The sequence below is a fragment of the Oncorhynchus gorbuscha genome, linkage group LG09, assembly GCF_021184085.1.
Source record: "Oncorhynchus gorbuscha isolate QuinsamMale2020 ecotype Even-year linkage group LG09, OgorEven_v1.0, whole genome shotgun sequence".
Lineage (NCBI taxonomy): Eukaryota > Metazoa > Chordata > Actinopteri > Salmoniformes > Salmonidae > Oncorhynchus > Oncorhynchus gorbuscha.
Genome location: NC_060181.1, coordinates 96089589 through 96107331, shown reverse-complemented (window position 1 = coordinate 96107331; position 17743 = coordinate 96089589). Strand labels below are relative to the sequence as shown.

At 45.1% G+C, this 17743-nt stretch overlaps 1 protein-coding gene across 2 annotated transcripts in view; it reads right to left on the bottom strand.

Annotated features, from left to right (window-relative positions):
- Nucleotides 1–17743, bottom strand: part of LOC124044295 (integrin alpha-V-like) — an 83410-nt gene that overhangs the window by 47776 nt on the left and 17891 nt on the right. For both annotated transcript variants that reach the window (XM_046363944.1, XM_046363943.1), the window contains exons 7-11: nt 16933–17055; nt 15034–15078; nt 12942–12985; nt 12664–12720; nt 3635–3687 (exon numbers count right to left, since the gene is read on the bottom strand). In XM_046363944.1, the coding sequence (XP_046219900.1) occupies nt 3635–3687; nt 12664–12720; nt 12942–12985; nt 15034–15078; nt 16933–17055 (322 nt within the window). The remainder of the gene's footprint in view (nt 1–3634; nt 3688–12663; nt 12721–12941; nt 12986–15033; nt 15079–16932; nt 17056–17743) is intronic.

Sequence of the window (17743 nt, the reverse complement as noted above, 5' to 3'; positions counted from 1 at the left end):
CTAAAGACACCCTAAAGACACCCTAAAGACACCTAAAGACACTAAAGACACCTAAAGACACCCTAAAGACATACCTAAAGACCCCTAAAGACACCTAAAGACACCCTAAAGACACCGTTGAGACCTCACACTAAAGACACACTAAAGACACACTAAAGACACCCAAAGACACCCAAAGACACCCTGGTTCGATTCCAGGCTGTATCACATCCGGACGTGATTGGGAGTCCCACAGGGCTGACTTGTCCCAACAAGCCGTCATTAAGCCGTCATTTTAAATAAGAATTTGTTGACTTTAAATAAAAAGGTTACTAATTCATGGTATTTTGCAGCACTAAAAATAACACAGCGATATGTACTTTAACTAAATGCTCAGACAGAGACGGATATTTCTATGAGATATAAAAGTACCCCCTCTTAAAGACATTTTAATAACATGTTGGGCTGGTTTCCCGAACATAGACTAAGCCTAGCACTACGAAACATGTTCAATATGGACTCTCCATTTAAAGTGTTTATTTAGTCCAGTAATAGTAATTCATTTGCGTTATGAAACCAACTTTTCGTCTTTGTTTTTTTGTCTTACAATTGACCATGTACAATATTTGGGCTTTTATGGACTTGATCTCCACGACATATTCAAAAATGTCCCCTAAGTGATATTGGCACTGCAACTGAAGCACGAATGGTATGACATGACCTACTTTTAAAATCAGCCCAGATATTACAGCTGCATCTGTGTGTATTTATTTAGAGTGAGTAACTAATTCAACCAACATATTACAGCTGCATCTGTGATTCCTCATACATATTGTGAATTTATTTAGAGTGAGTAACTAATTCAACCAACATATTACAGCTGCATCTGTGTGTATTTATTTAGAGTGAGTAACTAATTCAACCAACATATTACAGCTGCATCTGTGTGAATTTATTTAGAGTGAGTAACTAATTCAACCAACATATTACAGCTGCATCTGTGTGAATTTATTTAGAGTGAGTAACTAATTCAACCAACATATTACAGCTGCATCTGTGTGAATTTATTTAGAGTGAGTAACTAATTCAACCAACATATTACAGCTGCATCTGTGTGAATTTATTTAGAGTGAGTAACTAATTCAACCAACATATTACAGCTGCATCTGTGTGAATTTATTTAAAGAGACATTTATAAAGAGTAACTAATTCAACCAACATATTACAGCTGCATCTGTGTGAATTTATTTAGAGTGAGTAACTAATTCAACCAACATATTACAGCTGCATCTGTGTGAATTTATTTAAGTGAGTAACTAATTCAACCAACATATTACAGCTGCATCTGTGTGAATTTATTTAGAGTGAGTAACTAATTCAACCAACATATTACAGCTGCATCTGTGTGAATTTATTTAGAGTGAGTAACTAATTCAACCAACATATTACAGCTGCATCTGTGTTTATTTATTTAGAGTGAGTAACTGCAATTCAACCAACATATTACAGCTGCATCTTGTGAATTTATTTGTGAGTAACTAATTGACCATGTACAGCTGCATTTGGAATTTTAGAGTGAGTAACTAATTCAACCAACATATTACAGCTGCATCTGTGTGAATTTATTTAGAGTGAGTAACTAATTCAACCAACATATTACAGCTGCATCTGTGTGAATTTATTTAGAGTGAGTAACTAATTCAACCAACATATTACAGCTGCATCTGTGTGAATTTATTTAGAGTGAGTAACTAATTCAACCAACATATTACAGCTGCATCTGTGTGAATTTATTTAGAGTGAGTAACTAATTCAACCAACATATTACAGCTGCATCTGTGTGAATTTATTTAGAGTGAGTAACTAATTCAACCAACATATTACAGCTGCATCTGTGTGAATTTATTTAGAGTGAGTAACTAATTCAACCAACATATTACAGCTGCATCTGTGTGAATTTATTTAGAGTGAGTAACTAATTCAACCAACATATTACAGCTGCATCTGAATTTATTTAGCTGAGTAATAATTAACCCCTGCTGTACCATTGTGTAAATTTATGACTTATATTAACTAATTACCAAACTAAACTTATATTAACAGCTGCATCAAACTAAATTTATATTAACCCCCGTGAGTACCAAACTAAAACTTATATTAACAGCTGTACCAAACTAAATGCCTGACTTATATTAAGCTGTACCAAACTAAATGCTAACCTTATATTAAGCCCCTGCTGTACCAAACTAAATGCTTATATTAACCCCTAATTACCAAACTAAATGCATTATATTAACCCCCGCTGTACCAAACTAAAACTTATATTAACAGCTGCAAACTAAATGCTTATTTAACCCCTGAGTAACCAAACTAAATGCCTGACTTATATTAACCCCAGCTGCATCAAACTAAATGCTTATATTAACCCCCGCTGTACCAAATTAAAACTTATATTAACCCATCTGTACCAAACTAAATGCTTATCAACCAACATATTAACCCCTGCTGTACCAAACTAAATGCCTGACTTATATTAAGAGTGCTGTACCAAACTAAATGCTAGGCTTATATTAACCCCTGCTTACCAAACTAAATGCTTATCTTAAAGCTGTACCAAACTAAATGCTAGGCTTATATTAACCCCTGCTGTACCAAACTAAATGCTTATATTAACCCCGCTCATCAAACTAAATGTTTATATTAACACTGCAACTGTACCAAACTAAATGCTTATATTAACCCCTAAAAGCACTGTACCAAACTAAATGCTTATATTAACCCCCACTGTACCAAACTAAATGCTTATATTAACCCCGCTGTACCAAACTAAATGCTTATATTAACCCCGCTGTACCAAACTAAATGCCTGACTAAATGCTTATATTAACCCCCACTGTACCAAACTAAATGCTTATATTAACCCCCACTGTACCAAACTAAATGCTAGGTTTATATTAACCCCCGCTGTACCAAACTAAATGCTTATATTAACCCCCGCTGTACCAAACTAAATGCTTATATTAACCCCCGCTGTACCAAACTAAATGCTGACTTATATTAACCCCCGCTGTACCAAACTAAATGCTTGCTTATATTAACCCCCTGCTGTACCAAACTAAATGCTTATATTAACCCCACTGTACCAAACTAAATGCTGGGTTTATATTAACTGTACCAAACTAAATGCCCCCGCTGTACCAAACTAAATGCTTATATTAACCCCGCTGGTTTATATTAACCCCGCTGTACCAAACTAAATGTTTATATTAACCCCGCTGTACCAAACTAAATGCTGGGTTTATATTAACCCCTTATATTAACCCCCGCTGTACCAAACTAAATGCTTATATTAACCCCCACTGTACAAACTAAACTTATAAATGTACCAAACTAAATGCTGGGTTTATATTAACCCCCACTGTACCAAACTAAATGCTGGGTTTATATTAACCCCAGACACTGTACCAAACAAACTTATATTAATGCCTAAATGCTGTGTTTATATTAACCCCCGCTGTACCAAACTAAATGCTTATATTAACCCCCGCTGTACAGCCATATAGGTGTGTCTGTGACGGCCAATACAGCCCGGCTTGGATTGTTGCTCGTCCAATCAGCATCCAAACAACCAGTTTTCATAAACATCATTGCTTACCCATCATTATTGAGGTCGGTCGCTGCCACTGAATGGCCAAAGTAGGCAGCCATCTGAGGAAACAGAGAAATACAATGAGATCTTCCAGAGATCGTGTAGCCTACTCACTATTTCTCCATAGAGTCCACCGTCAGGATCGAAACATGGATTACCACAGTTCCATATATAACAGTATAGCTTCCGTCTCATCTCCTCGCCCCTACCCCGGGCTCGAACCAGGGACCTCTGCACACGTCGACAACAGCCACCCCTCGAAGCATCGTTACCCATCGCTCCACAAAAAACCGCGGCCCTTGCAGAGCAAAGGGGAACAACTACTTGCAAGGTCCTCGGAGCGAGTGACGTCACCGATTGAAACGCTATTAGCGCCGCCCCCGCCCGCTACGCTAGCTCGCCGTTTCACATCGGTTACAGCAGGGGTGTCAAAGTCAAATGGACGGAGGGCCAAATAAAAAAATTAGCTACAAGCCGAGGGCCGGACTGTTCGAATGTTCATTGAAAATGTTTAAATGACGCATATAGTCTAGTGAACCTAATTGAACCTACTGAAAACCTAACAAATATATTCCAATATGATCAGATAAATAAAGCAATATTTTCTTATGGCTCTGTCAGTAATCTTTAATTTTCAACAGACACAAAAGACAAATTTCCTTTATATAAAAATCCCCATAACATGAACATTAAATGAAAGAAACCGGTATTCAAGGCACCATCAGTAGCCTATATTTTCTATTTTAGCAAAAGTGGGCTAAATTTACTTCAAAGAAAATAATAATAAAAACAATAATAGCAATTTTCTATCATCCACTCAACTGAAATATTTTTAAAATATAATTGGATTGAAATACAATAAAATAAAGTGCAAAAATCTATTAATCAAAAACAACACTTTGTTTAAGGAGAAGTAACATGCAGTGAAAACAAATATTAAACTTTAACTTTTAAACTTGAACTGAGTAAAAACTCTAAATATGTGATTGCACAGTAATGTTCACTTGTTTGAGGTTGAGGGTGATACTTGGTGGTGTCCCATCTTTTCCACAAGTTCATCAATGTTCGGGGGTAAGGCTCTGAGCTGAGGAAATCCTCAGAATTGAGTGGAGGTGTTCAGCAGTAAGTCGACTTCTGTGTGATGTTTTGTTCAAGTTCATCAAAGAAAACAGTTGTTCACACAGGTATGTGCTGCCAAACATAGACAACGTTTGAGCAGCCTGGATGCGCAGCTGGGGCATTGTGTCGGGGAGGAAACGGGCGAACTCCGCAGCACCCACTGCCGCATATTTTGCCCTCAGTGCATCATTGCATTGGAGGTCAATCAACTCCATTTGGAGGTTTGGTGGTGAGCTTTCCACGTCAACAGCAAATGGGTTACCGAGCAGTTCCAACCTGCTTTTTGTGCTTCAAAGTCAGCAAATCGGCGTCGAAAGTCAGCGGCAAGCATACCTATTTTATCAGCCAACTGTGCGCTCGGGAACGCACTGGTAGAGAGCTTCTCTTTCATGGTCTGGCAGCTGGGAAAGTGGCTCAAATTTTCTTTCCGCATCTGCGTCTCCCACAGAGTCAGTTTGGTTTTAAATGCCTTCACTGTACTGTACATATCAGAGATGACACGATCCCGACCCTGCAGCTGCAAGTTCATTGCATTCAGATGACTCGTAATGTCACACAGAAAAGCCATTTCACACAGAAACATTTCGTCTCGGAGTTGTGTTGTGTCTTTCCCTTTGCTGTCCAAGAACAGACAAATCTTCTCACGAAGCTCGAAACATCTTTGAAGCACCTTTCCCTGGCTTAGCCATCGCACCTCTGTGTGATAAGGCAAATCACCATGCTCCGTTTCTAACTCCATCAGAAATGCCTTGAACTGGCGGTGATTCAAACCTTTGGCTCTGATAAAGTTAACTGTGCGCGTGATGATGCTCATTACATGCTCCATTTTCAAGGCTTTACCGCACAACGCTTCCTGGTGTATGATACAATGATAAGCTGTCAGCTCACCTGTCGCGTTTTCCTCTTGCATCTTTTCCCGTATCTTCGCCACCAGTCCGCTCCTGTGTCCACACATCGCAGGTGCTCCGTCGGTTGTCAAACCCACGAGTTTTTCCCAAGGCAGCTCCATCTCATTTACACATCTTGACACCTCTTCATACAAATCATGCCCCGTAGTTGTGCCATGCATAGGACGTAAAGCCCAAAACTCCTCTGTCACGCTTAGGCTGGAGTCCACTCCGCGGATGAAAATTGACAACTGGGCAATGTCAGAAATGTCGGTGCTCTCATCCACAGCCAAGGAATATGCAATGAAATCTTTTCCCTTTTTCACAAGCTGCTCTTTTAGATTGATGGACAACTGGTCTACTCTCTCGGCAATGGTGTTTCTGCTCAGACTCACATTTAAAAAGAGTTGCCTTTTTTCTGGGCAAACTTCGTCACAAACTTTAATCATGCAGTTTTTGATGAAATCCCCTCCGTAAATGGCCGGGCTGATTTAGCGATCTCTTCTGCCAAAATAAAACTGGCCTTGACAGCAGCCTGGCCTTGTGATTTGGCTTTTTTGAACAGAGCCTGTCGAGATTTGAGGCCTCGTTTTAATTCCTCTGCCTTTTGTAGCCTTTGTTCCATGTCCATATTCTTGTTTTTGTCCGCGTGTTTCGTTTCATAATGTCGTCTCAGATTATACTCTTTCAGTACCGCCACACTTTCTCCACACAGAAGACACACAGGTTTTCCAGCTACCTCCGTGAACAAATACTCCGACTCCCACCTTGTTTGAAACCCCCGGTTCTCAGTGTCCACCTTCCGTTTTGCCATTTTTGATGGGTATCTGAAAGTTAATTTTACTGTGATGCTGACAACTGCTGTGCCAATAAATATTGAAATGAAGCAGCCTACTGCTCGGTGCGTCACCGTTGCATTGTGGGAAATGTAGTATTGGTGCGTGTAAAAGATCTGCGGGCTGCCGGCTTGCTGCGGTCTGCGGGCCGGTTCTAATAATAAATCAAGATCATCCCAGGGGCCGTAAAAAACCTTCTCGCGGGCCGGATGTGGCCCGCGGGCCTTGACTCTGACATATGTGGGTTACAGGGACAGATTCCTTCGAGCTCACATCATGTATACAGAACAGTGAGTCTACACATGATGAGGGCATCCAAAGCAGAACTAAGAGAGTAGGTGGTATATCAGAGTTCTTCTCCGTCTCCCTGAGAGAGTAGGTGGTATATCGGAGTTCTTCTCCGTCTCCCTGAGAGAGTAGGTGGTATATCGGAGTTCTTCTCCGTCTCCGAGAGAGTAGGTGGTATATCGGAGTTCTTCTCCGTCTCCGAGAGAGTAGGTGGTATATCGGAGTTCTTCTCCGTCTCCGAGAGAGTAGGTGGTATATCGGAGTTCTTCTCCGTCTCCGAGAGAGTAGGTGGTATATCAGAGTTCTTCTCCGTCTCCTGAGAGAGTAGGTGGTATATCAGAGTTCTTCTCCGTCTCCCTGAGAGAGTAGGTGGTATATCGGAGTTCTTCTCCGTCTCCGAGAGAGTAGGTGGTATATCGGAGTTCTTCTCCGTCTCCGAGAGAGTAGGTGGTATATCGGAGTTCTTCTCCGTCTCCGAGAGAGTAGGTGGTATATCGGAGTTCTTCTCCGTCTCCGAGAGAGTAGGTGGTATATCAGAGTTCTTCTCCGTCTCCGAGAGAGTAGGTGGTATATCAGAGTTCTTCTCAGTCTCCCTGAGAGAGTAGGTGGTATATCGGGGTTCTTCTCCGTCTCCGAGAGAGTAGGTGGTATATCGGAGTTCTTCTCCGTCTCCCTGAGAGAGTAGGTGGTATATCGGAGTTCTTCTCCGTCTCCGAGAGAGTAGGTGGTATATCAGAGTTCTTCTCCGTCTCCGAGAGAGTAGGTGGTATATCATAGTTCTTCTCCGTCTCCGAGAGAGTAGGTGGTATATCGGAGTTCTTCTCCGTCTCCGAGAGAGTAGGTGGTATATCGGAGTTCTTCTCCGTCTCCGAGAGAGTAGGTGGTATATCGGAGTTCTTCTCCGTCTCCGAGAGAGTAGGTGGTATATCGGAGTTCTTCTCCGTCTCCGAGAGAGTAGGTGGTATATCAGAGTTCTTCTCCGTCTCCGAGAGAGTAGGTGGTATATCAGAGTTCTTCTCCGTCTCCGAGAGAGTAGGTGGTATATCAGAGTTCTTCTCCGTCTCCGAGAGAGTAGGTGGTATATCGGAGTTCTTCTCCGTCTCCCTGAGAGAGTAGGTGGTATATCGGAGTTCTTCTCCGTCTCCCTGAGAGAGTAGGTGGTATATCGGAGTTCTTCTCCGTCTCCGAGAGAGTAGGTGGTATATCGGAGTTCTTCTCCGTCTCCGAGAGAGTAGGTGGTATATCGGAGTTCTTCTCCGTCTCCGAGAGAGTAGGTGGTATATCGGAGTTCTTCTCCGTCTCCGAGAGAGTAGGTGGTATATCGGAGTTCTTCTCCGTCTCCGAGAGAGTAGGTGGTATATCGGAGTTCTTCTCCGTCTCCGAGAGAGTAGGTGGTATATCAGAGTTCTTCTCCGTCTCCCTGAGAGAGTAGGTGGTATATCGGAGTTCTTCTCCGTCTCCGAGAGAGTAGGTGGTATATCGGAGTTCTTCTCCGTCTCCCTGAGAGAGTAGGTGGTATATCGGAGTTCTTCTCCGTCTCCGAGAGAGTAGGTGGTATATCGGAGTTCTTCTCCGTCTCCGAGAGAGTAGGTGGTATATCAGAGTTCTTCTCCGTCTCCGAGAGAGGTGGTAGTTCTTCTCCGTCTGGTATATCATCGGAGTTCTTCTCCGTCTCCGAGAGAGTAGGTGGTATATCGGAGTTCTTCTCCGTCTCCGAGAGAGTAGGTGGTATATCGGAGTTCTTCTCCGTCTCCGAGAGAGTAGGTGGTATATCGGAGTTCTTCTCCGTCTCCGAGAGAGTAGGTGGTATATCGGAGTTCTTCTCCGTCTCCGAGAGAGTAGGTGGTATATCAGAGTTCTTCTCCGTCTCCGAGAGAGTAGGTGGTATATCAGAGTTCTTCTCCGTCTCCGAGAGAGTAGGTGGTATATCAGAGTTCTTCTCCGTCTCCGAGAGAGTAGGTGGTATATCAGAGTTCTTCTCCGTCTCCGAGAGAGTAGGTGGTATATCAGAGTTCTTCTCAGTCTCCGAGAGAGTAGGTGGTATATCGGAGCTTCTCCGTCTCCCTGAGAGAGTAGGTGGTATATCGGAGTTCTTCTCCGTCTCCGAGAGAGTAGGTGGTATATCGGAGTTCTTCTCCGTCTCCGAGAGAGTAGGTGGTATATCGGAGCTTCTCCGTCTCCGAGAGAGTAGGTGGTATATCAGAGTTCTTCTCCGTCTCCGAGAGAGTAGGTGGTATATAAGAGTTCTTCTCCGTCTCCGAGAGAGTAGGTGGTATATCAGAGTTCTTCTCCGTCTCCGAGAGAGTAGGTGGTATATCAGAGTTCTTCTCCGTCTCCGAGAGAGTAGGTGGTATATCAGAGTTCTTCTCCGTCTCCGAGAGAGTAGGTGGTATATCAGAGTTCTTCTCCGTCTCCGAGAGAGTAGGTGGTATATCAGAGTTCTTCTCCGTCTCCGAGAGAGTAGGTGGTATATCAGAGTTCTTCTCCGTATGTCTCTGTGTGGGTGGATTCCAGGAGGAACGCTCAAAAACGAAAAACATATCAATTGTGTCAGCATTTCTACCGTCCTGTTGGCTCGGAGTCGGCACACACACACACACACACAGTTTCATGGTTTACGTGGAGAACAGAGAAGAAGAGTCTGGAGATGTATATGCTGTTAACGTGTGTGTGTGTGTGTGTGTGTGTGTGTGTGTGTGTGTGTGTGTGTGTGTGTGTGTGTGTGTGTGTGTGTGTGTGTGTGTGTGTGTGTGTGTGTGTGTGTGAGAGAGAGAGGAGGGGGTCGTATTCCTGAAAAGACTGACTTACAGGTCTTCTTGGATCAACCTGTACCAGAATACCCGAGAGGGTCCGGATCCACAATTCTAAATAACGTTACGGGTCTGGGTCTGGGTCGGTTCTGATGGTCACGGGTCTCCACGGGTCTCCACGGGTCTCCTCGGGTCTCCTCGGGTCTCCTCGGGTCTCCATGGGTCTCCTCGGGTCTCCATGGGTCTCCTCGGGTCTCCATGGGTCTCCTCGGGTCTCCACGGGTCTCCACGGGTCTCCACGGGTCTCCACGGGTAAGTGTAATTTTAAACTAACTCATCCTGAAGAGCCCATACAGATCCTAACAGATACGCTGCAGTAGAGAGAGAAATGTTATCATTGACGATGCTGTCGCTCTTGCTTTTCACCAGAGTAGAGAGTGGCACGTGTAGCTTGTCGTTAGCCAAATCATGAGTCATAAAAGCTCTAATAGGCTTCAGTCATAGAGCCTCAGCATCGCGTGTAGCAAAAGATAGGAGATATCTCAAATCAATGGAGGAGGAAATTAAAAGGACAGAATTAAAAAGTTAAAAAGGAGAAGGAACAGGCTACAATTACCAAGAGCCAACAGGTAGGCTGGTACTAAATTGTCTGAATGGAGTTATTGTTATTTGTAACGGTTCCTATGCCGTCATTGAAAATAAGAATTTATTCTTAACTGACTTGCCTAGTTAAATAAAAAAAGGTAAAACATTTTATTTATTTTTTTAAAAGGTAAAACATTTTAGTCTGCTAAATGACTTAAATGTAAATGTAAATGTAGGAGAAAGCACATACAGCTTCAATTAACCTAGCCGGCTAACGTTAGCTAGCGTAACTAGCTGGTAGCCAGTCAGAGAGCTCAGTGGTGCTGATCTCCACATCTCGAGGTTAACCAGCTGTAGCCAGTCAGAGAGCTCAGCGGCGCTGATCTCCACACCTCGAGGTTAACCAGCTGTAGCCAGTCAGAGAGCTCAGCGGCGCTGATCTCCACATCTCGAGGTTAGCCTAGCCTGCTAACGTTAGCTAGCGTAACGAGCTGGTAGCCAGTCAGAGAGCTCAGCGGCGCTGATCTCCACATCTCGAGGTTAGCCTAGCCTGCTAACGTTAGCTAGCGTAACGAGCTGGTAGCCAGTCAGAGAGCTCAGTGGCGTTGATCTCCACATCTCGAGGTTAACCAGCTGTAGCCAGTCAGAGAGCTCAGCGGCGTTGATCTCCACATCTCGAGGTTAACCAGCTGTAGCCAGTCAGAGAGCTCAGTGGCGTTGATCTCCACATCTCGAGGTTAACCAGCTGTAGCCAGTCAGAGAGCTCAGTGGCGTTGATCTCCACATCTCGAGGTTAACCAGCTGTAGCCAGTCAGAGAGCTCAGTGGCGTTGATCTCCACATCTCGAGGTTAACCAGCTGTAGCCAGTCAGAGAGCTCAGTGGCGTTGATCTCCACATCTCGAGGTTAACCAGCTGTAGCCAGTCAGAGAGCTCAGTGGCGTTGATCTCCACATCTCGAGGTTAACCAGCTGTAGCCAGTCAGAGAGCTCAGTGGCGTTGATCTCCACATCTCGAGGTTAACCAGCTGTAGCCAGTCAGAGAGCTCAGTGGCGTTGATCTCCACATCTCGAGGTTAACCAGCTGTAGCCAGTCAGAGAGCTCAGTGGCGTTGATCTCCACATCTCGAGGTTAACCAGCTGTAGCCAGTCAGAGAGCTCAGTGGCGTTGATCTCCACATCTCGAGGTTAACCAGCTGTAGCCAGTCAGAGAGCTCAGTGGCGTTGATCTCCACATCTCGAGGTTAACCAGCTGTAGCCAGTCAGAGAGCTCAGTGGCGTTGATCTCCACATCTCGAGGTTAACCAGCTGTAGCCAGTCAGAGAGCTCAGTGGCGTTGATCTCCACATCTCGAGGTTAACCAGCTGTAGCCAGTCAGAGAGCTCAGTGGCGTTGATCTCCACATCTCGAGGTTAACCAGCTGTAGCCAGTCAGAGAGCTCAGTGGCGTTGATCTCCACATCTCGAGGTTAACCAGCTGTAGCCAGTCAGAGAGCTCAGTGGCGTTGATCTCCACATCTCGAGGTTAACCAGCTGTAGCCAGTCAGAGAGCTCAGTGGCGTTGATCTCCACATCTCGAGGTTAACCAGCTGTAGCCAGTCAGAGAGCTCAGTGGCGTTGATCTCCACATCTCGAGGTTAACCAGCTGTAGCCAGAGTTCTTCTCTGCTCTCTCATCCTTTCTTTCTCCTCTCCACTCCTCAGCTTTGACATCTCTTCTTCTTCTTCCAGTGCTGTGAATAGCTTCCAGATGTGAACTCGGGGCTCAATAACAAATAACAGGATGACGTTGGTGTCCTCAGAGGGACAGGAAGCAGTGCTATGGTCCTACGTAATCATTTTGGATGATGAATAACTTTAGCAGCTATTAAGTCTATTCTAGCGCGAAGTCGGGCTTGGTTGGTTGTCATCTCTCACGTCCATCTCTCACTCCTCCCTGCGACACTCGCTCACAGTACAGTCCCCTCGCTAAGAGCGGCACCCTCTCTCCTTCCTCTCGCGCTTTATCAGCTCTGACGACTAAATTAATGGACAATTTTTTTGTGACTTTTTTGCTGTTTAAAAAAAAGGACAAGCTGCAGGGCAGTAACTTGATAGCGGTCCACTGTGGACGCGATACGACCAGGCATCTCTTTGGCTCACCTTCCACAGCCTCATACAGAGGTCCACTGTGGACGCGATCCGACCAGGCATCTCTTTAGTCTCGCTCACCTTCCACAGCCTCATACAGAGGTCCACTGTGGTCGCGATACGACCAGGCATCTCTTTAGTCTCGCTCACCTTCCACAGCCTCATACAGAGGTCCACTGTGGTCGCGATACGACCAGGCATCTCTTTAGTCTCGCTCACCTTCCACAGCCTCATACAGAGGTCCACTGTGGTCGCGATACGACCAGGCATCTCTTTAGTCTCGCTCACCTTCCACAGCGGCTGTGAGATGAGATCCTCAGCATCCCCTTATGACGTGATTGGCTAAGATGAAGGAAACTGGTTGGACGGAAACATTGTGCCCTGGAGGGGAATATAGATACACGTTTGACCACTTTGACACAGTAAGACCACTGCCATAGTTTACCTGCGTTCCTGTGAAATTCAGCATTGACTCCATGTTCCTCCCATTGAAGATGTTCACCTACATGGCAACAACAAAAAAAATAACAGACTCCGTTTAACTGACTGAGTTTGACTTTCTACCCAGATTTACACTCTACATAATAATAATAGTAGTTAGCCTGGTCATCCAGTCTGTGTGTGCTGACAGCTGACGACGGCACACATCCTAGGACAGGATGAATGAAGGTTAAATGAAGGCTAGTTCTATAGTGCTTGTATCTATAAGCTCATAATACTTACGTAGCCCAGAGCTTTGTCTCCCCTGGGTACCCCAGTAACATAGTCTGTACAACAGAACAGAAAAAACAGAAATCACTTAGTGTTAGAATGAGATCACCATTGAGATGTTCTATATAGACAATAAGGGATGGGAGCATAGTGATAGGACCATAGTGATAGGACAATAAGGGATGGGAGCATAGTGATAGGACCATAGTGATAGGACAATAAGGGATGGGAGCATAGTGATAGGACCATAGTGAGAGGCCAATAAGGGAGGGCACCATAGTGATAGGATAATAAGGGAGGGGACCATAGTGATAGGACCATAGTGATAGGCCAATAAGGGAGGGCACCATAGTGATAGGCCAATAAGGGAGGGCACCATAGTGATAGGACCATAGTGATAGGACAATAAGGGATGGGACCATAGTGATAGGACAATAAGGCATGGGGATGATAGGACCATAGTAGGGAGGGGATAGGACAATAGTGATAGGGGATGAGGGACCATAGTGATAGGCCAATAAGGGAGGGACCATAGTGATAGGACAATAAGGGAGGGGACCATAGTGATAGGACAATAAGGGAGGGGACCATAGTGATAGGACAATAAGGGAGGGACCATAGTGATAGGGATGGGACCATAGTGATAGGACAATAAGGGAGGGGACCATAGTGATAGGACAATAGGGGAGGGGACCATAGTGATAGGACCATAGTGATAGGACAATAAGGGAGGGGACCATAGTGATAGGACCATAGTGATAGGACAATAAGGGATGGGGAGTGTGATAGGACCATAGTGATAGGACAATAGGGGAGGGGACCATAGTGATAGGACCATAGTGATAGGACAATAGGGGAGGGGACCATAGTGATAGGACAATAGGGGAGGGGACCATAGTGATAGGACCATAGTGATAGGACAATAAGGGATGGGGCCATAGTGATAGGACCATAGCGATAGGACAATAGGGGAGGGGACCATAGTGATAGGGCCATAGTGATAGGACAATAAGGGATGGGGCCATAGTGATAGGACCATAGTGATAGGACAATAGGGGAGGGGACCATAGTGATAGGACCATAGTGATAGGACAATAAGGGATGGGGCCATAGTGATAGGACCACAGTGATAGGATAATACGGGATAGGACCACAGTGATAGGATAATACGGGATAGGACCACAGTGATAGGATAATACGGGATAGGACCACAGTGATAGGATAATACGGGATAGGACCACAGTGATAGGACCAGAGTGATAGGACCAGAGGGATAGGACCAGAGGGATAGGACCATAAGGGATAGGACCATAAGGGATAGGACCATGAGGGATAGGACCATAAGGGATAGGACCATAAGGGATAGGACCACAGTGATAGGACCACAGTGATAGGACCACAGTGATAGGACATTTACATTTACATTTAAGTCATTTAGCAGACGATCTTATCCAGAGCGACAGGGATAGGACCACAGGGATAGGGTAATAAGGGATAGGACCAGAGTGATAGGACCAGAGTGATAGGACCAGAGGGATAGGACCATAGTGATAGGACCATAAGGGATATGACCACAGTGATAGGACCATAAGGGATAGGATAATAAGGGATGGGACCATAGTGATAGGACCATAGTGATAGGACCATAGTGATAGGACCATAGTGATAGGATAATAAGGGATGGGACCATAGTGATAGGACCACAGTGATAGGACCACAGTGATAGGACCACAGTGATAGGATAATAAGGGATGGGACCAGAGTGATAGGACCATAGTGATAGGACCACAGTGATAGGATTATAAGGGATGGGACCATAGTGATAGGACCACAGTGATAGGATAATAAGGGATGGGACCAGAGTGATAGGACCATAGTGATAGGACCACAGTGATAGGATTATAAGGGATGGGACCATAGTGATAGGACCACAGTGATAGGACCATAGTGATAGGATAATAAGGGATGGGACCATAGTGATAGGACCACAGTGATAGGACCACAGTGATAGGATTATAAGGGATGGGACCATAGTGATAGGACCACAGTGATAGGACCAGAGTGATAGGATAATAAGGGATAGGACCATAAGGGCAAGTCATACCATCTTCTCCATCCTCATTGAAGTCTCCTACGGTCACAGAGTAACCTGAAAGTAAAAATAAATAAAAAACATTTGAATGAGTTTAACAAACTAAAAGAAATGATGCCAGCAGAGTTCAGGACCTTTAAATGATGCCAGCAGAGTTCAGGACCTTTAAATGATGCCAGCAGAGTTCAGGACCTTTAGATGATGCCAGCAGAGTTCAGGACCTTTAAATGATGCCAGCAGAGTTCAGGACCTTTAGTTGACAGTGGTTTTAGCGGAGCCACATTGGAAGCTCTGCTCCTTTTTGGTGCCAATTTATTGATAACGACCTGTAGCGTGTAAACATGTTTCAAACTGTAGCGTTGATATCATGGATGGTCCGTCCATGCATCTGTAACAGTATAGCTTCCGTCCCTCCCCTGCGCCCATACCTGGGCTCGAACCAGGGACCCCCTGCGCCCATACCTGGGCTCGAACCAGGGACCCCCTGCGCCCATACCTGGGCTCGAACCAGGGACCCCCTGCGCCCATACCTGGGCTCGAACCAGGGACCCCCTGCACCCATACCTGGGCTCGAACCAGGGACCCCCTGCGCCAATACCTGGGCTCGAACCAGGGACCCCCTGCACTCATCGACAACAGTCACCCTGGAAGCATCGTTACCCATCACTCCACAAAAAGCCGCGGCCCTTGCAGAGCAAAGGGGAACTACTACTTAAAGGTCTCAGAGAGAGTGACGTCACCGACTGAAACGCTATTTAGCGGCTGTACCACCGCTGACTAGCTAGCCGTTTCACATCGGCAACACATCCATAGATCTGTCTAGTAACCACATTGAGAGTGGTTTCTTTGCCACCCATCTGCTTTTTATCTAAAAAGTGGCAGGGAGGACACGTTGTTTCAACTTCAGATTGCCCCTTTAAAAACACCACTTCAGAACAAAGTGAACAAAACAGATTTTACCAGACAATGTATCCCAAATGGCACCCTATACCCTATATAGTGTACTACTATACACCAGAGCCCATAGGGCACCCTATATAGTGTACTACTATACACCAGAGCCCATAGGGCACCCTATACCCTATATAGTGTACTACTATACACCAGAGCCCATAGGGCACCCTATTCCCTATATAGTGTACTACTATACACCAGAGCCCATAGGGCACCCTATACCCTATATAGTGTACTACTATACACCAGAGCCCATAGGGCACCCTATTCCCTATATAGTGTACTACTATACACCAGAGCCCATAGGGCACCCTATACCCTATATAGTGTACTACTATACACCAGAGCCCATAGGGCACCCTATACCCTATATAGTGTACTACTATACACCAGAGCCCATAGGGCACCCTATTCCCTATATAATGCACTACTATAGACCAGAGCCCTATACCCTATATAGTGCACTACTATACACCAGAGCCCTATTCCCTATATAGTACACTACTATAGACCAGAGCCCTATTCCCTATATAGTGCACTGCTATAGACCAGAGCCCTATTCCCTATATAGTACACTACTATAGACCAGAGCCCTATTCCCTATATAGTGGTACTACTTTAGACCAGAGCCCTATTCCCTATATAGTACACTACTATAGACCAGAGCCCTAATCCCTATATAGTGGTACTACTATAGACCAGAGCCCTATTCCCTATATAGTGGTACTACTATAGACCAGAGCCCTATTCCCTATATAGTGGTACTACTATAGACCAGAGCCCTATTCCCTATATAGTGCACTACTTTAGACCAGAGCCCTATTCCCTATATAGTGCACTACTTTAGACCAGAGCCCTATTCCCTATATAGTGGTACTACTTTAGACCAGAGCCCTATTCCCTATATAGTGGTACGACTTTAGACCAGGTGCCATTTGGGACAAAAATAGGATTTACCTAAATAACTGTCGTCATATTGAGCGCTGGCAGACTTGGTGGTCAGCTGGTTACTGTAAGGAGTGTAGTAGTTGTTGTTGACCCGGGCGATGATCTCAGAGATGTCGTCGCTGATAAGCTGACCTGTGGAAATGAACATACAGCAGAACCTCGTTGTCGCACACTGACAACACATCGACTGCCTCGTTCATGTCAACCTGTCTAATAAAACCAAGAGGTGACAGAATGGTAGGGATCAGCTGACTAGGGAGGGGTCAGAGGTTGAATTGATGTTCCAGAATGGTAGGGATCAGTTGACTAGGGAGGGGTCAGAGGTTGAATAGATGTTCCAGAATGGTAGGGATCAGCTGACTAGGGAGGGGTCAGAGGTTGAATAGATGTTCCAGAATGGTAGGGATCAGCTGACTAGGGAGGGGTGAGAGGTTGAATAGATGTTCCAGAATGGTAGGGATCAGCTGACTAGGGAGGGGTCAGAGGTTGAATAGATGTTCCAGAATGGCTCGTCTCGTAGGTGGAAATAGTGCTCCTGTGTATAATCGTTCACAAAACAAGTGTCAAGGTTCACCGTATGTAACAAGCTAATACACGGTGCATCTGTGGTACAAACAATGTCTGTGTAGTTCTATGTATAACATTCCGAAAGAGTGTATTGCTGTCCTCCTAAATCCCCAGTCTGTGGTAACCACACAGCAGCTAAATCCCCAGTCTGTGGTAACCACACAGCAGCTAAATCCCCAGTCTGTGGCAACCACACAGCAGCTAAATCCCCAGTCTGCGGCAACCACACAGCAGCTAAATCCCCAGTCTGCGG